Source organism: Toxorhynchites rutilus, chromosome 3 (genome assembly GCF_029784135.1).
Source record: "Toxorhynchites rutilus septentrionalis strain SRP chromosome 3, ASM2978413v1, whole genome shotgun sequence".
Classification (NCBI taxonomy): domain Eukaryota; kingdom Metazoa; phylum Arthropoda; class Insecta; order Diptera; family Culicidae; genus Toxorhynchites; species Toxorhynchites rutilus.
Window position 1 is genome coordinate 68,195,573 of NC_073746.1, and position 23,265 is coordinate 68,218,837.

Consider the following 23,265-nt stretch of genomic DNA (forward strand, 5'->3'; position numbering starts at 1 on the left):
CCGACTTGCATTGTGCACGCTAACCGATTGTCTCTCAAAATACATTCAAGACGTGTTGTTTGGCATAAGAAATTTCAACTAAGTATGCAAGTAATGCTCCTTGAAACGGCAAAAGTTTCTCTGGGACGTTAGTGGAATTTATTGACTACTGCGAGATGATACAAAACCTTGAACAACCCGAGCAAACAGGTTACCTGTCACAGTAACCATGCATACAGATACAAGCAAGTACGAAGTTTCCAAAGGTGTTCTCGAGATGATTCCATTTCCAGAGAGAATGACTGCAATATATTAGACTTTCGTCAAGCTTTTTAAGGCCTGGTTTTTTGATGGACATGTGATGTTTTGACCAGATTTAGTTGGTTATCACCAAAGCCAAGATGTATCGTGACGAATAAGTGGAGTGGAGTGGTAACGAAAATGGATATATTGGGAAAATTTTGCACTGCAGATCCGGTCGATACAAACTTACGTTCGTGATGGAATGGTCAGTCTTCACGTTCTTCCCTGCATTTTCTCGCATATTAGCAATGATGATGTAGTACTACTACTGATCAGTAGTTAGTCGATCAAATTTTTAAAAAATTAAACGCCCCCGGGTGGACTCGAACCACCAACCTTTCGGTTAACAGCCGAACGCGCTAACCGATTGCGCCACGAAGGCCCTGATGGGATTTTGTGGATTTCTTGCTTGCTACGCTCCACGCTGGGAGCATAGTGTTTCCGTTAGAAGCTTCCAACCTGGGCGATTTGCAGCTCTCGCCTTGACCCGTGTCCAGGGCCTGGCCTGACCGGGTAATGGAGTAAAAAGAGCCCCCAAACCAAATCACCAAATGGCAAATATTGTATAGGATATTAAATAAGAAATTTTGGCGGTTTATTTGAACCCCTATGTGGTTTAACATAGGATCTATAGTGAAAAACGTACTTTTTCATTTATTTCATGCCATCCTCAAAAGCTTCGAGATAAAAATTTAAAAAAAAAATAGAATGTGCATCTGTCTACGGTCTATCAATAAAAATTTCATCAAAAATTTGTGTACTATAAAAATATTGAAATTTTGAATTTTTTTTTTTGATTTAGAGATTCAGTACTACTCTAATTCATATTTGAATGTGTTCTTATGGCTTTTCTAGATCTATGTGATTTTTTCAGTTTTTTTCAGTGTTGCGCGGTACAATTTTTTTTTATATTTCCAAAAGATCTGGCTGGGTAAGGGAGTAAAAAGTCCCCACAAACCTAATCACCAGCTTAATGGAAAATATTGTATAGGGTACTGAATAAAACATTTCGGCAGTAGTACCATATACAGGTCAGACTCGATTATATGTGATTCGATTATATACAATTTTGGACTCGATTTAATATAAAAAAATATTTTTTTCCAAACTGTATATAATCGAGTCGACCTTTCAACGTTAAGGTGAAATTTAAGGTATTACATGTACGGTGGGGTAACAATCGTGATTCTTGAAGATTTTGCTTTCACCAGAAATTGTGTATATCAATATTAAGAAAGATAGTTGGACGTCAAAGAAAAAATTGTAGAGCGGTTAAAGAACTTCAATTTAATTGATAGAAACAATCTAGTTTTATAATTAGGATAAAATGAGTAATAACACATTAAAAATTATTAACTTTTAAGGTTTCCACTTCCAAAATGTTGTGTAATCCACTAATTTAGTTGTTCCACTCTATATCCTGCACTAAATTTTCTCATCTTTCAAATGAATCGTCAGAATCGTCTTCCGTAGCGTCCTTTTTAATGTAGAGCCAGTTTGAGGCAACAGAGTCCGAAACAAAAAAAAAGTTCTCTAACTCTGTCATTGTTGAAATTCGAACATAAGCGTAGGAGGTTTTTTTTCATCAAATATGATCATCTATCACCTTCTGAGAGAATCTGGATAAATTATTTTTTTTCATGTGAGAAAGGTGTTTTCTGACTTTAAGGGGATGAATCAAAAATCAAATTCTCCTTTTATTTTCAAAAAACGAAAAATACATGCAAAAAAAAATTTTTTTTGGCTCGATTATATACAGGATTCGATTATATACAGTGAAAAGGAATCAAAAACTGTATATAATCGAGTCCGCGCTGTATATCCATATATGGTACACCATAGGATCTGTGGTGAAAAATGCACCTTTTCGTTTTTTTCACGCCATTCTCAATAGCTTTGAGACAAAAATATGAAAAAAAATACTGAAAGTACATTTTACTAAGGTGTATCGATCAATATTTTCAAACATTTTTTTCATCAAAAAATCAAATAAAGGGTGTGTCACATCAAATTGCATCACGGAAAAAACGCTGTAGAAATTCGCCCAGTAGACCGATCCTTTTGAAAATTTTAGACAGTAAAATTAAAACTATTAAACAACTTTTGGCATTTTCTTTTTATTCATACTTCGAGCCCAAGCCCGTATGCTCGCACCTTCCTCTTTACCCCGTCCATAAGGTTCTGTACAACGTCAGGTTGTAGTTTTTTGACGTAGGACTACGTCTTTCATTTCTATACCGGGGTGTAAAATCAAAGTTTCGAAAACGAAAGCGTTAAGCCGAAGACCGAGATTTTGAGTGTTAATAGCTCCTAAACAACTGAACGAAATGGTATGATAAACACTTCATTCGAAAGATAAAATGTCTACGCGTTCTATACTTGTTACTTTCTGATCCAAAAACTTGTTTCAATAGTCTTAAATTTGCTTTCAAAATAGGCTATTGAAATCACCAATCGGTATATAAGCGAGCGCCGCTCGGAAATCTACTCAGTTCTAATTGAACAGCGATTGGAGCATATTGTCGCTGTTGTGGTGAAGCTCTTCATTTATCATGAAAGCGCGGATGAACGGTGTCACCAAGAGCCTGTTTGTGCACCTTAGGCCAGAAGGGAATCCATCAGGAGGAGAGTGATGCTACAAACGGTTCCCCGGGAAGATCTCGAAGCAGCCGCTACACACACATACATGCACGGAATTCTTTCCGTTTGGATGCCATTCAACATAGAAAGATCTGGAAAATAATCTGCCAGTTGCTCTAGGAATTTAAAAATACATTCATGTGAAAGAGTTTATTTGAATGTTTTCTATCCATGTAACACTGTGACCAAATACATTAGGTTTTGTGATTTTTCAATCAATCGCAATCAACAGGATAGCTTCTGAAGATTATTCTTCCCCATCAGTAGGATATTTCCGTATCCAATATTGGATGCATAAAACCTTGTGCCTCCAACGTAACGCTCTCGTTCTCGAAGTTCTCCAAATATTCATTCATTCAGAATGAATTCAGATTCAACTTCATACAAATGATCTCTAAATCAACGATAGTCCTACGTCACCCTTGCGGTTATACCATAGATATAACCCACTTCCTGTTTTTTGAACAGAAATCCATTTTCTCTTGAAGTCCGCCTCCGATTTGACAACTTTTGGGTTCTTCCGGAGGGCCTGCTTCATAATGGCCCAATATTTCTCTATTGGGCGAAGCTCCGGCGCGTTGGGCGGGTTCATTTCCTTTGGCACGAAGGTGACCCCGTTGGCTTCGTACCACTCCAACACGTCCTTTGAATAGTGGCACGAAGCGAGATCCGGCCAGAAGATGGTCGGGCCCTCGTGCTGCTTCAATAGTGGTAGTAAGCGCTTCTGTAGGCACTCCTTAAGGTAAACCTGCCTGTTTACCGTGCCGGTCATCACGAAGGGGGCGCTCCGCTTTCTGCAAGAGCAGATCGCTTGCCACACCATGTACTTTTTGGCAAACTTGGATAGTTTCTGCTTGCGAATTTCCTCCGGAACGCTGAATTTGTCCTCTGCGGAGAAGAACAACAGGCCCGGCAGCTGACGAACGTTCGCTTTGACGTAGGTTTCGTCGTCCATTACCAGGCAACGCGGCTTCGTCAGAATTTTGGTGTACAGCTTCCGGGCTCGTGTCTTCCCCACCATGTTTTGCCTTTCGTTGCGGTTAGGAGCCTTCTGAACCTTGTATGTACGCAGGCCCTCCCGCTGCTTGGTCCGCTGGACGAATGAACTTGACAAATTCAGCTTATTGGCGACATCCCGGACCGAACTTCTCGGATCACGTCTAAACTGCTTAACTACGCGCTTGTGATCTTTTTCACTGACGGAGCATCCATTTTTGCCGTTCTTCACCTTCCGGTCGATGGTTAGGTTCTCGAAGTATCGTTTTAGTACTCTGCTGACCGTGGATTGGACGATTCCCAGCATCTTACCGATGTCCCGATGTGACAACTCCGGATTCTCGAAATGAGTGCACAGGATTAATTTACGACGCTCTTTTTCGTTCGGCGACATTTTTCCAAATTTACGAAAAATTGACAGTGAAGCATGGCCAACGTGATCTATACACTCTTATCTGATTATAAGCGAAAGCTGAAGATATAATTCCTAAAAATTAAATTTCTACAGCGTTTTTTCCGTGATGCAATTTGATGTGACACACCCTTTACTAAAAGAACATTCAATTAATTTTTATTTTAATTCTAAATCAAATTTTATTTATTTGAGATTCAGTATTACTCTAGTTTGTATTCAAATTTCTTCCTAAGTCTATTTTAGGTATATGTGATTTTTTTCAGAATTTTTAAAGTGTTTTTCGCGGTACAAATAAAAATTATATATATTTTCAGGCATTTCGAAATTTAGAAAAAAAATATTACTTTGAACCCCACTTTTGCTTTTATTTAAATGCGTTCGTATGTGTAGTTTTTCCACATGTACCGAAATTTCATATGTCTAAATTTTGTCGGTATATTGAGATCATTGCGCTGTACAAAGATTTTTTTTTCTCGTATCCTAAAATATATGAGATTCACCCCTATTCTGTATTTCGATCGATTCGAATTATTTCGAACGACTTGATAAAATTCCATTCTGTATTTGATTCGAGTTGTTTTTCCATTCCGTTCGATCTGTTTCTCTTCGAACATTAAATGGACAAAACGTTCGAAATAGGAAATACGAAATTATAACTACAGTGGTAGACATTCGTGTAGCCGCACCCTATTTTTCCTCAATATTTTTAAAAATAAGTCAATTTTTTGTACAGTTTTGCTCATAAAAGACGATTATTGTTTATTTTCATCGAATGCATTCTAAAAAAAAGTTTTTTGCGGAAAATTTGTGCGGCAAATTTCGAGTCCAATCGGTAGCTAATATTTAGTATGTCCACCTCCATTTCGGATCACTTTGAATACTCGATTTGGCATCGAGTAAGACAGCTTTTAAAGTGTTGCCATATTGATTGTAGCCCAACATTCCTGAAGCACTGTCTTGAGACTGGAAATGTTGTCAAATTGTCATCCGTTTGCATAGACCATTTCGGCCAAGATTCTCCATAGGTTCTCTATGGGATTGCCAGCAGGTCATTCAAGAAGCGGAATGTCCTTCTCGGCAAACCATGCCTTCGATTGCTTGGAAACGTGGATCTATGCATAATCCTGCTGAAAAAACGACATCTTCGTTAGCGTTATTCTCAATATGGCCAATCAAAACGTCCTCCAGTAATTGAAGATACTTTTCGGAGTTCATTCGGGTGAAAATGAAACAAATGTGAAGCTTGCTGTGATATGAAACGGCTCCCCAAACTGTCAAACTTCCACCCCCAAAGTTTCGCTTCGATCTCACGACATGCCGTTGACTTAAATTGTACCAATAGCAACTGTAACAATCCGGACCATCCAAATTGAACTTTTCTCGCCGGAAAATACAACATTTCTCCATTCTAGTTTCCTCTCCATGTATTGCCGGGCGAAAATGAGATGGTTCTGCTTATGGGTGGCGGTCAGTTTCGGCTTCCCTTGAACTATCTTCCACATGATGTTTGGTGACTTATTCAAGATGAGCGCAATATGCCTCTTCGTTACTGGAACAACCGATTCTGCCTTAATGTATGAGCAGGATATCGTTTCATGGTTGCTTCGTGTCGTATTCGACCTTTAAGACGCAAAGTAACATTGGTGTTCCATTTGTTGGTCGTTATATCCCATATTTCTGCCACTATTTAAAGAAATTCCGTACCATTTTGTCAGATAGACCAATTTTTGTTACGATCGAGCGATTAGAAAACTTTTGTTCATTGATTTTCTTTATTATTTTCCGCCCCTCTTCCGTCAATAGAATACCTTTCGCCATTCCTTTAAATTATACGCAAATCACTAATCTAACCAAATTCTTACGTTGCACATCTAATATTTATCTTGTAAATTGAACATTCCCAAGTATTTTTTCAAAAAACACAGATAAAGGCTTGGTGATTATGCGAAAACTCGATGTTTATGCCCTGCGGCTAAACGTATGTCTCGGGAAAAAACGACGTTTGAATGTTTATATCAACCGATGCCGCCTTGTGTGTGTGTGTGTGTGATTGTGACGCGCGTCCTTTCAATAAAATTGACTTAAATATACTTCCACTACAGCAAATAAGTATCCCGATATAAAGAACATTCCTAGTTGTTTTGTAAGTGTTTCAAGTTTTTTTTTTTCAAGTGCGGCGAATGTCTATCACTGTATATGGATTAAACCGAGCATTAGAACTGAAGGCAAAACTTCATCATAAATAATCTTTGGCAACGCTTTACTAGGCATTGTATGTATTATGTTGATAGGATTGACTCATATTCAACTCACAGCATCAGTACGATTGCAACATTATCGCTGTGAGGCGTAGAGATGAAGCCGCTCGGGATTTACGTTTTTTTGGTGATTTCTCATCTTTCAACTGTTTACCTCGCGCCTGCTCGAATCGATCCTGTAGAAACCACTAATTTGGAGTACTTAGTAGATGGTGATGTTATATCAACAGATCCGAGATCTTCACCCGAGGTGACTGAGAAAGATGTTCAGGTATGTTGTAGGACTCTCGTGCATTGAAATCGTTTTCGCAACAGCACTCTTCTTCTCAGGATTTCCTGAGACAATTTGGCTTTCTCAAAGACACCTATGCCGTGCATAACGTCGGCAATAGAATGGATCAGGCCCTGGAAGATCAAACCTCACTTGCACTGAAAAAATTTCAACATAGAATGCAACTGCCCGAAACTGGTACGCTGGATGACGACATGAAGCGACTTATCGCCGCTCCGAGGTGTGGTGTCGCCGAGCTGAACTCCGGGAATGAAAAATGGTCCCGCAAATCGTTGACCTATAAGATAAGAAGTTTCCCGCCGAGCATTGGTTTGGACGCGGCCAGAAAGAACATCAAACGGGCATTTGACGAGTGGACCAGGCATATTGATTTAAACATAACGGAAGGGACGCGGAGCAACGCTGATATTTACATAAGCACTGAGAAAGAAATTCATAAAGATCGACTGGGAATGGAATGTCGATTCAGTAGCAATTCCACTGTGGCGCATGCGTTTTTTCCCGAGATTGGTGACATTCACTACAATAATATGTTGACATATTCGCCAGAGCAGTTCTTCAGTGCGACTTTGCACGAAATCGGTCATACCCTCGGGTTGGAGCACAATAATTCGCGAACTTCGATTATGTTTCCTATGCATATTCGGTATCATACTAAAATTCCGCTTCAGGATCGTTCAGCTCTTCTTGCCATGTATGACGCCCGTCGGATCGCGGATCGACCCAGAAAAGTATCACTAGCTTCTCCGGGTCCGAGACTTTGTTCCTTGCCTAAAATTGACACCATTTTGAATGACGCATCGGGCGCAACGTTTATTTTAGCAGAAGACTATTATTTTCTGCTGAGTGAATTCAATCCCAAAGGGAAGCCGATATCAACGAAATGGCCGCATCTGCCCACCAACATTGATGCCGCATTCACCTGTCACAGTAATAAGACATTTTTCTTTAAAGGAAGTGAACTGTGGGTTTATGCGGAAGATCAGCTCGAGGCCGGATATCCGAGAGCAATTTCTAGTGAGCTCCCCGGATTGCCAAACGATATGAGTGCTTTGTACCAGACGCGTGCTGGAAGTCTCATCGCTGTCAAGGGGAAGCACTATTGGTTCTATAATCCTGCGAAGAAACCCCCTGTGAGCAGCCACTTCCCGAGATTAGTGTACGATTTCAGGGGCATGCCGGTGAATATGGACGCCGCTCTGCACCATACCGATGGGCGGTTTTATTTCTTCCAAGGTAGGAATTATTTCACGCTTTCCACGAAAGGTTTTACTGTTGGTCCTGGACAGCCACTGGAAAGCAAGTGGTTTAGATGTTGATGTGACTCGTAAATCACAGGTTGAGTTAGATATAATAGTTATGAATGAGTAAGTAAATAAACTAGGTACATTTCCTGAGCCTCATTAATGTGCCATTAACAATTTTATCTCTTGATTTAGAGTGGTTAGGAAATCTAATAAGTATTGATACCATGGAATTTAATCAGTATATAAGATATCACGTGCCTGAGTATCTTAGTGGGTTGGAAGGTAGTTCGCCTCCTCGTGTTATGCGTTAATGCTAAATGAGCCACAAAATTGAGCCTATGGACTCCAGTTTAGGAGTTAACCAGAGAGTGTCTGTCTCGGAGCGAACGGCTTAATAACTAATGCTGTATTCTGTGAGCTGCCCTTTTTTTATGTAGGACTATGTCTTTCAGTTCTATACTGGGATGTAAGTTCTAAGTTCCTAAAACGAGAGCGCTACACTTAGAGTGCAAGGTTTTGAACATTAATACCGTTCTGAATCATATTTCGGACGCTTAAGGCATATGATGCCGAAAACAGATCTCAACACTATGCACAGGCATTATTTGGTTGATATCTATCTATCTATCTATCTATCTATATATATAAAAATGGAGTGATGTCTGTCTGTCTGTCTGATTCTTATAGACTCGGAAACTACTGAACCGATCGACATGAAAATTGGTATGTAGGGGTTTTTGGGGCCGGGGAAGGTTTTCGTGATATTTTGAGACCCCACCCCCCTCTCTAAGGTGGGGGGGGGGGCTGCCATACAAATGAAACACAAATTTCTGCATTACTCGGAAATTAACCAAGCAAACGAAACCAAAGTTGGCATGTGAAAGTTTTAGGGTGCAATAAATGTTTCTATGATGGTTAGACAGTCCTTCCCCCACTCAAAGGGGGGGCTGCCATACAAATGAAACACAAATTTCTGCATTACTCGAGAATTAATCAAGTAAATGAAACCAAATTTGGCATGTGGAGGTTTTAGGATGTAATAAATGTTTCTATGGTGATAAGATACTCCTTCCCCCTCTCTTAGAGGGGGCTGCCATACAAATGAAACACAATTTTTTGCATTACTCGGAAATTAACCAAGCAAACGAAACCAAAGTTGGCATGTGAAAGTTTTAGGGTGCAATAAATGTTTCTATGATGGTTAGACAGTCCTTCCCCCACTCAAAGAGGGGGCTGCCATACAAATGAAACACAATTTTTTGCATTACTCGGAAATTAATCAATCAAACGAAACCAAAGTTAGCATGTGAACGTTTTAGGGTGCAATAAATGTTTCTATGATGGTTAGACAGTCCTTCCCCCACTCAAAGGGGGGGCTGCCATACAAATGAAACACAAATTTCTGCATTACTCGAGAATTAATCAAGCAAATGAAACCAAATTTGGCATGTGGAGGTTTTAGGATGTAATAAATGTTTCTATGGTGATAAGATACTCCTTCCCCCTCTCTTAGAGGGGGCTGCCATACAAATGAAACACAATTTTTTGCATTACTCGGAAATTAATCAATCAAACGAAACCAAAGTTGGCATGTGAACGATTTAGGGTGCAATAAATGTTTCTATGATGGTTAGACAGTCCTTCCCCCACTCAAAGGGGGGGCTGCCATACAAATGAAACACAAATTTCTGCATTACTCGAGAATTAATCAAGCAAATGAAACCAAATTTGGCATGTGGAGGTTTTAGGATGCAATAAATGTTTCTATGGTGTTAAGATACTCCTTCCCCCTCTCTTAGAGGGGGCTGCCGTACAAATGAAACACAATTTTTTGCATTACTCGAGAATTAATCAAGTAAATGGGCGGGACGAAGTTTGCCGGGTTAGCTAGTTTTTCATAAATTAGTTCAATATACTTTTAAGCTTTCTACTTTGGTACCTATTTGATTGAAAACATTAGAAAATCATCCAATAGAGTGCTTTTCAAATGAAGCGGATAAGAATCAAACTTCGGACAATGAATCAAATTTCGGACACTTTATTTCGTGAAGCGACCCTAATTCCTCCATATATGTATGTAGAGACGCTTGGAGAATGCTTCGCTCCATTTTTTCATATTTCATTGAAGCACACTTGCGCTTTGTCGTCAAGATCCAAAAGTGCATCACCCTTGTCGAAAATCGAACACTCCTCTAATTACATTATGTTGTCACCGAGTCTACATTTTTTTTTACGTACATCAATTTTGTTATTTTTGTGCGAGTGAATCAAATCTCAAGTTTCCACTCGGTTCGTGGCAGTTCAACACACACGGGACATTTTTTGATTACTCGGCGCGTAATTATTTATCGGCAGATATAGCGGGGTAACTTCAAGCGCCTCCCCAGAAATTCGAAGGTAGAAGAATTAGTTTGTAGAATTAATGTCGGAAAAATAAAAGAGTCGAGAGTTGCACGCCAAAACGATTGGTCGAGTTTTAGTTGTATGAAAGAAAGCCAAGACCGTTCAGGCTTACGCTACATTCGTAATTTTCTTACTATGTAATAATTCAAATGTAATTCTTAAATGAAGTGATAGTGAAACCAAGGGAATGCTCTGAAGAAGCAATTGGGATATTAATTTTATTGTTATATCATCAGTGCATCAAGCCATTCAACATATTAGAACAAAGTTTCATATATTCAACATATTAGAATATGATTCAGAACGGTACCTCTGTGCCTGCTAAGAGGAATGGTATGATAATCACTTCATTCGAAAGACAAAATGTCCAAGAGCTTGTTAATGCTCTTGCTTGTTAATTATTGACCAGGATTGTTGACTTGTTTCAATAGCATAAACATTGTTTTGAAAACAGGCTATTGAAATCACACTAATATTTATATAAGCCGGTGCCCGCTCGGATTTCCATTCAGTTGTAATTCTCAAGTGACAGGGAAATGGTACCACTGGCTCGCTCGCTCGCCTAAACACTATGTTCTTCTCTCCTAATCCCATTTATGTTCTGCAAGAAAATCCATGTACCGTCGATGAGGGTGTGATTGGGACACGGGGGTGAGATTGGGTGAAAAACGGAGAATGTTACAATTAGTAATATCGTAGCCGTTTAATAGGGGACATATTTTCACTACTTCCAATGCATCAATGCATTATTTAAAAATTTATCAAAGTTTGAAGTGTAGAAAACCATCAAATAACACCCCAGTAAAATATCATTATACAGAACTACTATAATGTTAAATATTGGATAGAATGATTCTTTTATGTCTTGCCAGATGAGTCATTGCTGATTTTGAACGCCAAAAAAGTTTTTGATTTTTTTTTTCATTGTGTATACCATGTTCTATTAAAATCGATGAGAATTGCGTCAAAATTTGCTGTTTTTCGGCTGATTTTGCATGGAACCAAATATGATGGAAGCTACCCAAAATCATCATATTCATTATCATAAAGGGTGTGTCACATCAAATTGCATCACGGAAAAAACGCTGTAGAAATTCGCCCAGTAGACCGATCCTTTTGAAAATTTTAGACAGTAAAATAAAAACTATTAAACAACTTTTGGCATTTTCTTTCTATTCATACTTCGAGCCCAAGCCCGTATGCTCGCACCTTCCTCTTTACCCCGTCCATAAGGTTCTGTACAACGTCAGGTTGTAGTTTTTTTTTGAACAGAAATCCATTTTCTCTTGAAGTCCGCCTTCGATTTGACAACTTTTGGGTTCTTCCGGAGGGCCTGCTTCATAATCGCCCAATATTTCTCTATTGGGCGAAGCTCCGGCGCGTTGGGCGGGTTCATTTCCTTTGGCACGAAGGTGACCCCGTTGGCTTCGTACCACTCCAACACGTCCTTTGAATAGTGGCACGAAGCGAGATCCGGCCAGAAGATGGTCGGGCCCTCGTGCTGCTTCAATAGTGGTAGTAAGCGCTTCTGTAGGCACTCCTTAAGGTAAACCTGCCCGTTTACCGTGCCGGTCATCACGTAGGGGGCGCTCCGCTTTCCGCAAGAGCAGATCGCTTGCCACACCATGTACTTTTTGGCAAACTTGGATAGTTTCTGCTTGCGATTCTCCTCCGGAACGCTGAATTTGTCCTCTGCGGAGAAGAACAACAGGCTCGGCAGCTGACGAAAGTCCGCTTTGACGTAGGTTTCGTCGTCCATTACCAGGCAATGCGGCTTCGTCAGTATTTCGGTGTACAGCTTCCGGGCTCGCGTCTTTCCCACCATGTTTTGTCTTTCGTCGCGGTTAGGAGCCTTCTGAACCTTGTATGTACGCAGGCCCTCCCGCTGCTTGGTCCGCTGGACGAATGAACTTGACAAATTCAGCTTATTGGCGACATCCCGGACCAAACTTCTCGGATTATCGTTTTAGTACTCTGCTGACCGTGGATTGGACGATTCCCAGCATCTTACCGATGTCCCGATGTGACAACTCCGGATTCTCGAAATGAGTGCGCAGGATTAATTCACGACGCTCTTTTTCGTTCGACGACATTTTTCCAAATTTACGAAAAATTTCAACGTGATCTATACACTCTTATCTGATTATAAGCGAAAGCTGAAGATATAATTCCTAAAAATTAAATTTCTACAGCGTTTTTTCCGTTTCACCAATGTTCAAGAATAATTTTTTTCTCATCTTCCATTTTCCGGGAAATGACTAAAGGGTGTGTCACATCAAATTGCATCACGGAAAAAACGCTGTAGAAATTTAATTTTTAGGAATTATATCTTCAGCTTTCGCTTATAATCAGATAAGATTGAAAACGAAAAAGAGCGTCGTGAATTAATCCTGTGCACTCATTTCGAGAATCCGGAGTTTTCACATCGGGACATCGGTAAGATGCTGGGAATCGTCCAATCCACGGTCAGCAGAGTACTAAAACGATACTTCGAGAACCTAACCATCGACCGGAAGGTGAAGAACGGCAAAAATGGATGCTCCGTCAGTGAAAAAGATCACAAGCGCGTAGTTAAGCAGTTTAGACGTGATCCGAGAAGTTCGGTCCGGGATGTCGCCAATAAGCTGAATTTGTCAAGTTCATTCGTCCAGCGGACCAAGCAGCGGGAGGGCCTGCGTACATACAAGGTTCAGAAGTCTCCTAACCGCGACGAAAGGCAAAACATGGTGGGAAAGACGCGAGCCCGGAAGCTGTACACCGAAATACTGACGAAGCCGCATTGCCTGGTAATGGACGACGAAACCTACGTCAAAGCGGACTTTCGTCAGCTGCCGAGCCTGTTGTTCTTCTCCGCAGAGGACAAATTCAGCGTTCCGGAGGAGAATCGCAAGCAGAAACTATCCAAGTTTGCCAAAAAGTACATGGTGTGGCAAGCGATCTGCTCTTGCGGAAAGCGGAGCGCCCCCTACGTGATGACCGGCACGGTAAACGGGCAGGTTTACCTTAAGGAGTGCCTACAGAAGCGCTTACTACCACTATTGAAGCAGCACGAGGGCCCGACCATCTTCTGGCCGGATCTCGCTTCGTGCCACTATTCAAAGGACGTGTTGGAGTGGTACGAAGCCAACGGGGTCACCTTCGTGCCAAAGGAAATGAACCCGCCCAACGCGCCGGAGCTTCGCCCAATAGAGAAATATTGGGCGATTATGAAGCAGGCCCTCCGGAAGAACCCAAAAGTTGTCAAATCGGAGGCGGACTTCAAGAGAAAATGGATTTCTGTTCAAGAAAAACTACAACCTGACGTTGTACAGAACCCTATGGACGGGGTAAAGAGGAAGGTGCGAGCATACGGGCTTGGGCTCGAAGTATGAATAAAAAGAAAATGCCAAAAGTTGTTTAATAGTTTTTATTTTACTGTCTAAAATTTTCAAAAGGATCGGTCTACTGGACGAATTTCTACAGCGTTTTTTCCGTGATGCAATTTGATGTGACACACCCTTTATTCGAAAAATCGAACATTGGCCGAAACCCGCACTTTTTTTGACAAGTACAAACATACTGCGAACAAAAAGTCACTTCAAGTATCAAATATACGGTATTCATAAATGCATCAATTTTGCATTCCAGGAAGAACAAGCACAGGAGAATGGATGTCTCTAAGTATGAACCCAAATTAATCCACCTAAGGTGAGATGTGGTATTTCATGTTTCATGTAATTTTAACATATTACAGGCAGGGTGTTTCTTTCAAACGAAAGCATATGCCTTTTTTATTGTTGGTTGTAAAGAAATGTAAATGCTTAAAAATTACCTGAAAAGTTGGGAGGTTATTATTCGGTATGGCGGAAAAACATTCACATCAACAATCTCATTAGAATTCTCGTTACGCGTTCTGATCATTTCCTCCAGTTCCTCCACACACGAAATTCTACGGGCCGCCATAACCTACGGTTATTACGGACAAAAAATCATACAGGTTTTCAATAATATTTGCTAAATTAATCGATATTTGCAAACATTCACAATTGGAAAAGCAAGAATAAATGAAAAACCTTCCGTCTTCCAAAATAAACAAATCAAAGTGCGTTGCGGAGGTTAGATGTGTTGATGTGGATTCAGCAGAAAAACTTGTTCGTTTTGGTTCGATTTTTCGAACACTCAATTTCCCCGACTGTTACTTTCCTGAAGGAGGCTCAATCGAATGAGTTTCGTCCTATATCACAATGTATGTCTTATTGTCAAAGTAATACTGTAGAAAAGTTCACATATTTTTGTATTTTATTGGGTTTTTTAATTGAAATTGAAAACAACTTTCAAACATACTTGCTTTAAATAGAATTTATTACCAAAAAAAGTTACACAAAATTGAATGAAATCGATGGTAAGTGGTAGCTAATAAATTAAGCTATCTCTTAGTGCAAAAACATTACCATATGGTTGCTTTCCAAAGACATGAAAAATTATCAAAGGTGCTGTTCGATTTTTCGAACGCTTGACATAAAATGGGTTAATATGAGGTTGGGGAAAAAGTTATCCATTATATTCTTGATAGCTGGCTTTATTGATCAATATCATGCGTAATATAGTTCATACAATTTCAAGTTTAGGCGTTGAAGAGGTGACATTTCACATTTAAAAAAACTTCTGTTGCTGTTTCTTGGTTGTTTCATTCAGTTGTAAGTTACAGGGTGTTAAAAATGGGGTCAACAAAGAAAACAACCGGTACATTTTAACATTTTTTCTTTTATAAAGGTGAAAATGCAAGCTGAAATTGTGAATGGTGTTTATGGTGCCGATACTGCAACAATAAAATACGTGGAATTTAATTTATTTTTTTTTTAATTTAGAAAAAAATATTTTTAATTTTTTATTTATTATTTTAAATTTTTTTTGTGCATTGAACTAAACTCAGTTCTCTACAGCCAATAAATGGAACGTTTGAAGCTATCAATTGACTAGAATCGTCCAGAATTGGCCAACAGAACTGCCCATGTTTGTATTGGAGACGTTAACGACAAAATGAACAAAATCGCCTTTTTTGCTATTTCGCATTCTACACAATGTAATACGTTTGCTCAACATGTAAACAAACATTTTCTGTTCGAAAACATTTGAGCAATTTTGAAAAAATGTTTCCGAAAAATCACTGTTTGTCCGCATAACAGACGTAGTTTCATACAGCTTTCATACATCGTTCGAAAATCAACAATTGTGAGTATTATGTGTTATAAGCTAAATCTACATTTGAATCACATTCTTTGTAGAGTCCAAACATGTCTGTCACGATAGTGTCTTATTACTAAGTGTTTCCTAATAGATGAATATAATGAACCCTTGAAACCCTGCTCTTATAATTACTATTTTCTGTATACGATGAACAAAGAGAAGCAATTGTGTTTTTTAATGTTATAATTACCTAAATTTGTGCATTTGAACCTTCAAGTTGATAATGAAACATCAGTAGTAAAAATAAAATAATATTGGTTCTTACCAATATAACTCCTCGGATTCAACATTGAATTATTCCACATACTCAGCATTTACTAATACCGTTGGAGTAAGTCACTCCAGTATCCTTATGCGATTGGTCGTGATATCGGTAAATCATGTTGCTAAAATTACCAACATTGCAGATTGCCTTTACAAATTCAATAAATTGATTAAAACACTGGTGATTACGTCTAGCTATGCGGACAAATGTTCATTGAAACGATTGATTGTCCGCATAAATAGACGCAAGCGTTTTCCAAATGGAAAACATATGTTATAATCTGCAAAATCATCTAGGTCCTCTTTTTGCCGATCATATCCTTCAACTGGACAGATCATTTCATCGGAAATTTGCATGGTTATGCTTGTAGCCCCAAAAAACAACAAAAATGCGTTTTCCCAACACTAATGGTGTTGTCGATTACGTCTCCTATGCAATCATGGGCAGAAAAGAGACGTTGTGTTCCATCAGGACAACGCAAGGCCACACAATTCCGAGAGCTTGATTGGGATGTTTTTATGCATCCACCATATAGTCCGGACCTGGCACCAAGTGGTTACCACCTTTTTCTCGCATTCCAACATTTCCAGAGTGATAAGAAATTGGGTTCAAGAGAAGATTGTAAAAATCTATTGCTAAAGTATTTCGCCAATAAGGACCAAGACTTCTATGATAGATACATTATGAAGCTACCTTTAGAATGGCAACAAATTTTACAACAAAACGGTGTATATTTGACCTCAACCTAATATTTTGATATTCGTATGTTATCACGTGATCGTCACGTTACAAAATTCCATTTTTATTCCTAAAGAAATTCACGGCCCCTATGTGTTTGAGCAGCTAGCTTCGATTCTGGGATCGAATGAGGTGTGTTTCCTGAGCCAAGATGATAAAGCACGTCTTTTAATGAGTTTAATAGCAGTGAGCAAGCAAGCACCGATAGATGCATCTCGAATAGGGTTACCATAGCTACATAATAATCTGTATTTCTACATATTATTTAGACTTTTTGAACCAAGAATCTGTAGATTATAGATTACACATGTTTTGTATTTCATGCAAAATTTACAGATTTTTGAAAATAACGTTGCAATAATGGCTTGAGGTTAATAATATTTTTTCCCATCTAATCTATTTTATTCATATAGCGTATAATGAAAAATAACATCGTTTATCTTTTTCTTACTAAAGCACAGAAAACGTAAACTCCAAAAGTTCACTCATACTGTCGCGAAAATCCATTCCGTTTGAAAGTTTATTTTTCAAATGAATTGAGAATGCAGTGCTCAAAGCGAAAAGTAGGTATTAAATCAGTTCAGGAAATATTGATGCTCGTACCATTGAAAATGCTGAATTCGCCCGCTCTCACTGGAATCCGTCATTAAACATAACTACATAAACATAACTACGACCGAAATCTTATTTCACTGTTTCTTGAACTATGTTTTGCTATTGATTGTTGAATTGAACAAAACAAACTGAAACACCTGAATTCACTCAGATTAATCTCGACACCAGAACACTTTATCTTTCATTCTTGAGTAATATATGCCAAGAATAATACACCAAATCTGATGTTCTAGAACCAGACTTTGGAGATTTATAATATAATAAAATATAAATAATAGAAATTTAAATAAAAACATACCCGATTAATGTGTTTATAATGAAAAATTCCTTCTCTGTCCATATCTAAATCATATCATATCTCAAGCGTTGACAGCTCTCCAGTTAACCTTATTATGTCACCTTTTAATTTATTACTACCATTACATTTTTGTGTGTACCTGAAATATATTATAATGAAGATATTTACATTGTCCAACGTGAACAAGCATCCCCTGGTAACTGAATGAATTTCCGTTGCACCTTAATAAAGTAATGTAATGTGTATATGTTTCCTGGTATTGCGTGAATACCATCAACATCGTCTAATCAATAATTTCTATGTCAATCTATGAACATTATGCCTAAAAATTGGACCTACTACAGATTCCAATATAGATTTTTGAGAAAAAGCTAAAAAGATTTTTTCAGACCAAAAACACAGATCTTGATTTTGTCATAGCTGCTAAACAAAAGCTTATTCCGTTTGTTATCGCAGGATGCTAGAGCACCTTGGTCATGCTGAAGCAGTTTAATACAATGTCCCAATGTATCCTGCATTTCGTTCAGAAAATCGCATTTTTAGCGTTACGTAATTTGTGCACGACGCCTAAGTGACAATAAATATTTTTTTGTTATTAACATACTTATTGATTATGTTTTCCAGGCGTGGATTCAGACCTGTTGATGCTGTTTCTGTCGATTTTGTGTAGTGGTTTTAGTGCCAAGTGTTTCGTAGTTTGTTTTTGTAATTGTACAGTTTTGTTTATACAGGGTTTTCCAACTTTAAATTCCGAAAGTAAATTGAAATAAAACACACTTAGAATTCGAATTTCGATGAAACTTTTATTTCAAATTAAAGTTTAGTTTATGCCATTATGTGTGAAATACAACATCATTCATATGTCCACCTAGGGCTTCCTCGCACACCTTGATCCGGAACAGGTAATTTTCGATGACTTTTCAGAACATATGGGGCGGTATCTCGGTCATAACTTCACGAATGTTGTCTTTCAAATGTTCAAGAGTTTGCGGAGAGTTGGCATAGACACGGTCTTTCGCATAACCCCACAAAAAAAAGTCTAGCGGGTTCAAATCGCATGATCTGGACGGCCAATTGGCATCACCAAAACGCGAAATTATGCGTCCCTCAAATTCCGTTCGCAATATGGCCATGTTCGGTCGTGTTGTGTGGCACGTGGCGCCGTCCTGCTGAGACCACACATGTCATCCGTATCCATATCTTCAATTTGTGGCAAAAAAATCGGTTAACATGTGGCCATAGCGCTCACCATTCACAGTTACCGTCTCGCCATCCTCATTTTCAAAGAAATACGGCCCGATGACTCCACCAGACCATAATGCGCACAAAACAGTGACTTTTGGCGGATGCAATGGCCTCTCAACAATCACGTGTAGATTTTCTGAGCCCCATATACGGCAATTTTGGGTGTTCACATAGCCACCGAGCTCGAAATGTGCCTCATCGCTGAAGAAAATTTGATGCGAACATTCAGCATTTTGCTGCTGTTGTTCGTTCACCTAATCGACGTATGCCCGACGCATTCCATGGTCACCACGCTCTAATTTTTGTACCAGTTGGACTTTATATGGACGTAGGTGCAAGTCCAAATGCAAAATTCGCCACAATGGAATCGAAACATTCGGGTCATCCTCCACACCGGCAGCAACAGCAGCAATGTTTTCGGCCGAACGCACATTACGATGATGCACAGGTTACATAATATTCGCTACGGATCCAGTTTGTTCGAATTTACGCACTACATTAGCGATTGCTTTGTAGGCCGTCCATGACGACCAAAATCCGTCCGTAATGCTCGAAAAACATTTGCCGGGTTTTTATAATTTTTATAGTATAATTTAACAAAATTAACACGTTGTGCGATGCTAAAACGATCCATATTGTAAAATGGCAGACATTCAACTAACGATATGACGCTTTGGTTGACAGCTATATCAAACGGTTGTCAGCGCAGGGCTGTATACTTTCGGAAGCCCGAAATGGAAAACCCTGTATTCAAATAAAGTACTGAATATTAAAATCTTGTTTTTTCTTTATGCTGGCAGTGACAATAACTCTCTGATTTTTGGATATGTTATGCAAAGCTTTTAAGAAAAAAATATAAAAATATAGAGCGCCCTGCAACTTTAACTATGTAAACCAAAAAAGGCAAATACAATCAATTATTCCGAAGCAAAATCCAAGCATTCTCGCAAGCATAATGTTATTCCAAAGAAGACTCATTGGCCTCCATTTGATATTTCGATCATCTGAACTGATCTAGTAGTTCAAATGTAATGAATTTCTGAAAAAAGTCCATTTCGACGAAAACATGATTTTTAGGACCACCCTAATGACAAAATAAAAAAAACGGGTCCAATATTTTGCCAAAAGAAGTTAAACTACAAAATTCCACGAAAATCTGAGCACCACTACATCGGTTTGGCATTGAATGGCTGAATATATTAGGCTGTCAAAAAAGTCCTGCGGTATTTTTTTTTTAATTTTCATTTGTTCATAAAATTAGTTACAATCATCTGTTTTAAGTCAAATATGCGCCGTTTTGTTCGATGACTTGTTCCCAACGAGATGCCAACTTCATAATACCCCTGTTATAGGAGCTCGCTTCCTTATTGGCAAAAAACTCGGATAGCCAATTTTCACAGGCCTCTTTTATGGCTAACTTCTGACTACCTAGCTCGTTCGCCATGGACAAAAACAGGTGGTAGTCACTTGGTGCAAGGTCCGGACTATACGGCGGATGCAAAAAAAACCTCCCATCCGAGCTCCCGGAGCTTCTGGCGCGTCACCAAAGAAGTGTGTGGCCTGGCGTTGTCCTGATGGAAGACAATGCGGCCTCTGTTTATCAAAGATGGCCTCTTCTTCATGAGTGCTACCTTCAAGCGGTCCAGTTGTTGGCAGTACAGGTCTGAATTGAGCGTTTGGCCATAGGGAAGCAGCTCATAATAGATTATTCCTTGACAATCCCACCAAACACACAGCAGAACCTTCCTGGCCGTTAATGAGGGCTTGGCCACCGTCTGAGTCGCTTCAGCGGGCTTCGACCACGACCGTTTGCGCTTCACGTTGTCGTAAGTGACCCACTTTTCATCGCCAGTCCCCATCCGCTTCAGAAACGGGTCGATTTTGTTGCGATTCAGCAGCGATTCACATGCGTCGATACGGTCAAAGGTGATTTTTTTGCGTCAACGTGTGTGGCACCCATACATCGAGCTTCTTTGTGAATCCAAGCTTCTTCAAATGGTTAATAACGGTTTGATGACTTATCCCCAGCTCTTGGCCGATGCTACGGCTGCTACTATGCCGGTCTTTCTCGGCTAATTCAGCGATTTTGTTGCAATTCTCGACGACAGGCCTTCCGGAGCGTGGCGCATCTTCGACGACCTCTACACCAGAACGAAAACGTTGAAACCATCGTTGTGCGGTGGAAATGGAAACTGTATCGGGTCCATAAACTGCACAAATTTTATTGGCAGCTTGAGATACATTTTTGCCTTTGTCATAGTAGTACTGTAAAATATGTCGGATTTTCTCTTTATTTTGCTCCATATTTGTGACACTACAACTCACGAACGACTTAACCAAACAAAACACTGTCAAGGACTATATTATAGCGCGCAAAAATACCTTTCCAACAAGCTATAGTATGACTCGATACAATGAATACAACTAGAACTACGCGCTTACAACGACACCTCGCGGAAATACCGCAGGACTTTTTTGACAGCCTAATACATATTTTATATTCATGTATTTATGAATTTATTTATCCAAAAATATACGCGCCCCCGGGTGGACTCGAACCACCAACCTTTCGGTTAACAGCCGAACGCGCTAACCGATTGCGCCACGAAGGCTCTGATAGTGTTCAGATTCCTCTCGGATCTTATCATCGTGTTTTTTTTTAATAGAAGTACCTTTAACCTTTGTTCTTGCTATGGATCTTCTAGTTCAGGGATGGCCAAACGGTAGTCCGCGGTCTACCGGTCGCCCGCGTAGGTATTTCTAGGCGCCCGCCAGCTGGTCTAGGAAAGTGTCACCTCGAAATGCAATGGAATAAATATCCCTCCACCTTTCGCCGTGATCATTTTATAAGGTGTTTATGTTAACCTCAATAAAACAAATTAGTTGTAAGGGTAGATATTTCTTCATTAATGTTTCGGTTTTATATTTTCTTTCAGATTGTAAGTGCTTTAATATTTACACATCCAATTGTTCAACCACTTGTAATAAAGTAAAGAATTGTCAAAAGGAATAACTTCAACAATTTGTTAAAATGTCCAATTGAACATGTTGGAAACATCAGGCATAACGTTTCGAAAATCAATAAAAACAAAGTTTTCGAAGAAAACTGCGCTTTTGAAGACTGCGTGTGAGAATTTCGATGAAGTATTGTTATTTAAATTTTTAAAGTAAATTTTAAGTAATATGAATTAATTGTGCAAATTTATTTTTCTCAAGAAACATAGTCATGTGCTATTCATAGTGATGAATAAGAAATTATAAATATCGAAAATTAAATATTGGGCCCTATTATGTAATTCTAGTTGAACAGAACTTTACGTGTTAGTTTTATTTTACTGTTATAGATACAGTCGGGTGAAAGCTGTCGGCATAATTTTTCGAGCTGTTTCGTTTGCTTGTTGCATTCCCGATACTTTGCTTTAAGAAATATTTCGGAGACGTTTCAATAAAAAAAAAAGTTTTGAGAAAGAACTCGATTCGATAAGATTCTATCGCTTTACAAAATGATAGTGATATTTATAGGGATCGAATTGATCGTTCGATTCAATTTTCATAATAAGGGCCAATATTTCCGATAGATAGTTCTTATACTTCTAGTTAATTGGTCAATTGGTCTCACATACCGAGAATCAATAATTTTCATTTTATTAGGAAAAGTGATTCGCCTCAAATTGGACATCTAGTTATTTGGACAGACTTGTAATGCGGCACGAATAATTAGATATTTTTATATGATTCTCTAATTGGACGTTTTTGTAAACTTCCTTTGTGCAAGTTTCAGCAACATGATGAATTTTTGGGAGTGTTTTCAACCATTTTATTTGTTAGATTTTCCTGTTTTAACTTATTTTTCACATTGTGTTGTGTTTGTTGATAAATCCAATTACAGGTGACAATCGCCTCTATTGCGACACTGAGTGGTGCCTCGGTAAGACACATTAGAGGTAAATCTTTTTTTTGCTTTAAATAAATACAAATAATGCCTAAAAATAGCATCAGCAAAAAACAACAATAGCAAAAATACAGAGAGACGCACAGTCTCTGACACAAATTGTATTTTCCAGTGCATCTAACAGTTCGGCTGAAAAGTTTATAAAGTAAGAAACAATTTTTTTTGCATAATTTAATTTTATTATTCATCAATTGTCTTCGAGGGTGATACAGCGATTATTGCGATCTTGCAACTTTTCGATGCCATTTTTCTAGTACTCCTTCGGTTTTTTTTCTCAAAATAGGCCTCAGTTTCGGTAATCACTTCATCATCAGTCTTAAATTTCTTGCCAGCGAGCATACTCTTCAGGTCTGCGAACAGAAAATAGTCGCTGGGTGCCAGATCTTGAGAATA

At 38.9% G+C, this 23,265-nt stretch overlaps 1 protein-coding gene and 2 non-coding genes across 3 annotated transcripts; 1 reads left to right on the top strand and 2 right to left on the bottom strand.

The window, feature by feature from the left end:
- Nucleotides 1-590: 590 nt before the first annotated feature.
- Trnan-guu (transfer RNA asparagine (anticodon GUU)) lies at nucleotides 591-664 on the bottom strand. The gene has a single exon. It is a non-coding gene; the product is annotated as a tRNA-Asn (tRNA).
- A 6,003-nt stretch (nucleotides 665-6,667) lies between these two features.
- LOC129777794 (72 kDa type IV collagenase-like) lies at nucleotides 6,668-8,306 on the top strand. Its single transcript, XM_055784276.1, has 2 exons — nucleotides 6,668-6,862; nucleotides 6,922-8,306. The coding sequence occupies exons 1-2, from the start codon at nucleotides 6,689-6,691 to the stop codon at nucleotides 8,200-8,202; spliced, it is 1,455 nt and encodes a 484-aa protein (XP_055640251.1). The 5' UTR covers nucleotides 6,668-6,688; the 3' UTR covers nucleotides 8,203-8,306.
- Nucleotides 8,307-21,458: 13,152 nt separating this feature from the next.
- Nucleotides 21,459-21,532, bottom strand: Trnan-guu (transfer RNA asparagine (anticodon GUU)). Its single transcript has one exon. It is a non-coding gene; the product is annotated as a tRNA-Asn (tRNA).
- Between the last annotated feature and the right edge of the window lie 1,733 nt (nucleotides 21,533-23,265).

What these genes read in the sequence shown, in the direction of transcription:
- LOC129777794 (XM_055784276.1), top strand. Translation starts at nt 6,689, where the DNA reads ATGAAGCCGCTCGGGATTTACGTTTTTTTGGTGATTTCTCATCTTTCA. An exon ending in TGACTGAGAAAGATGTTCAG is followed by an intron (nt 6,863 to 6,921) that starts GTATGTTGTAGG and finishes TCTTCTTCTCAG; the next exon opens with GATTTCCTGAGACAATTTGG.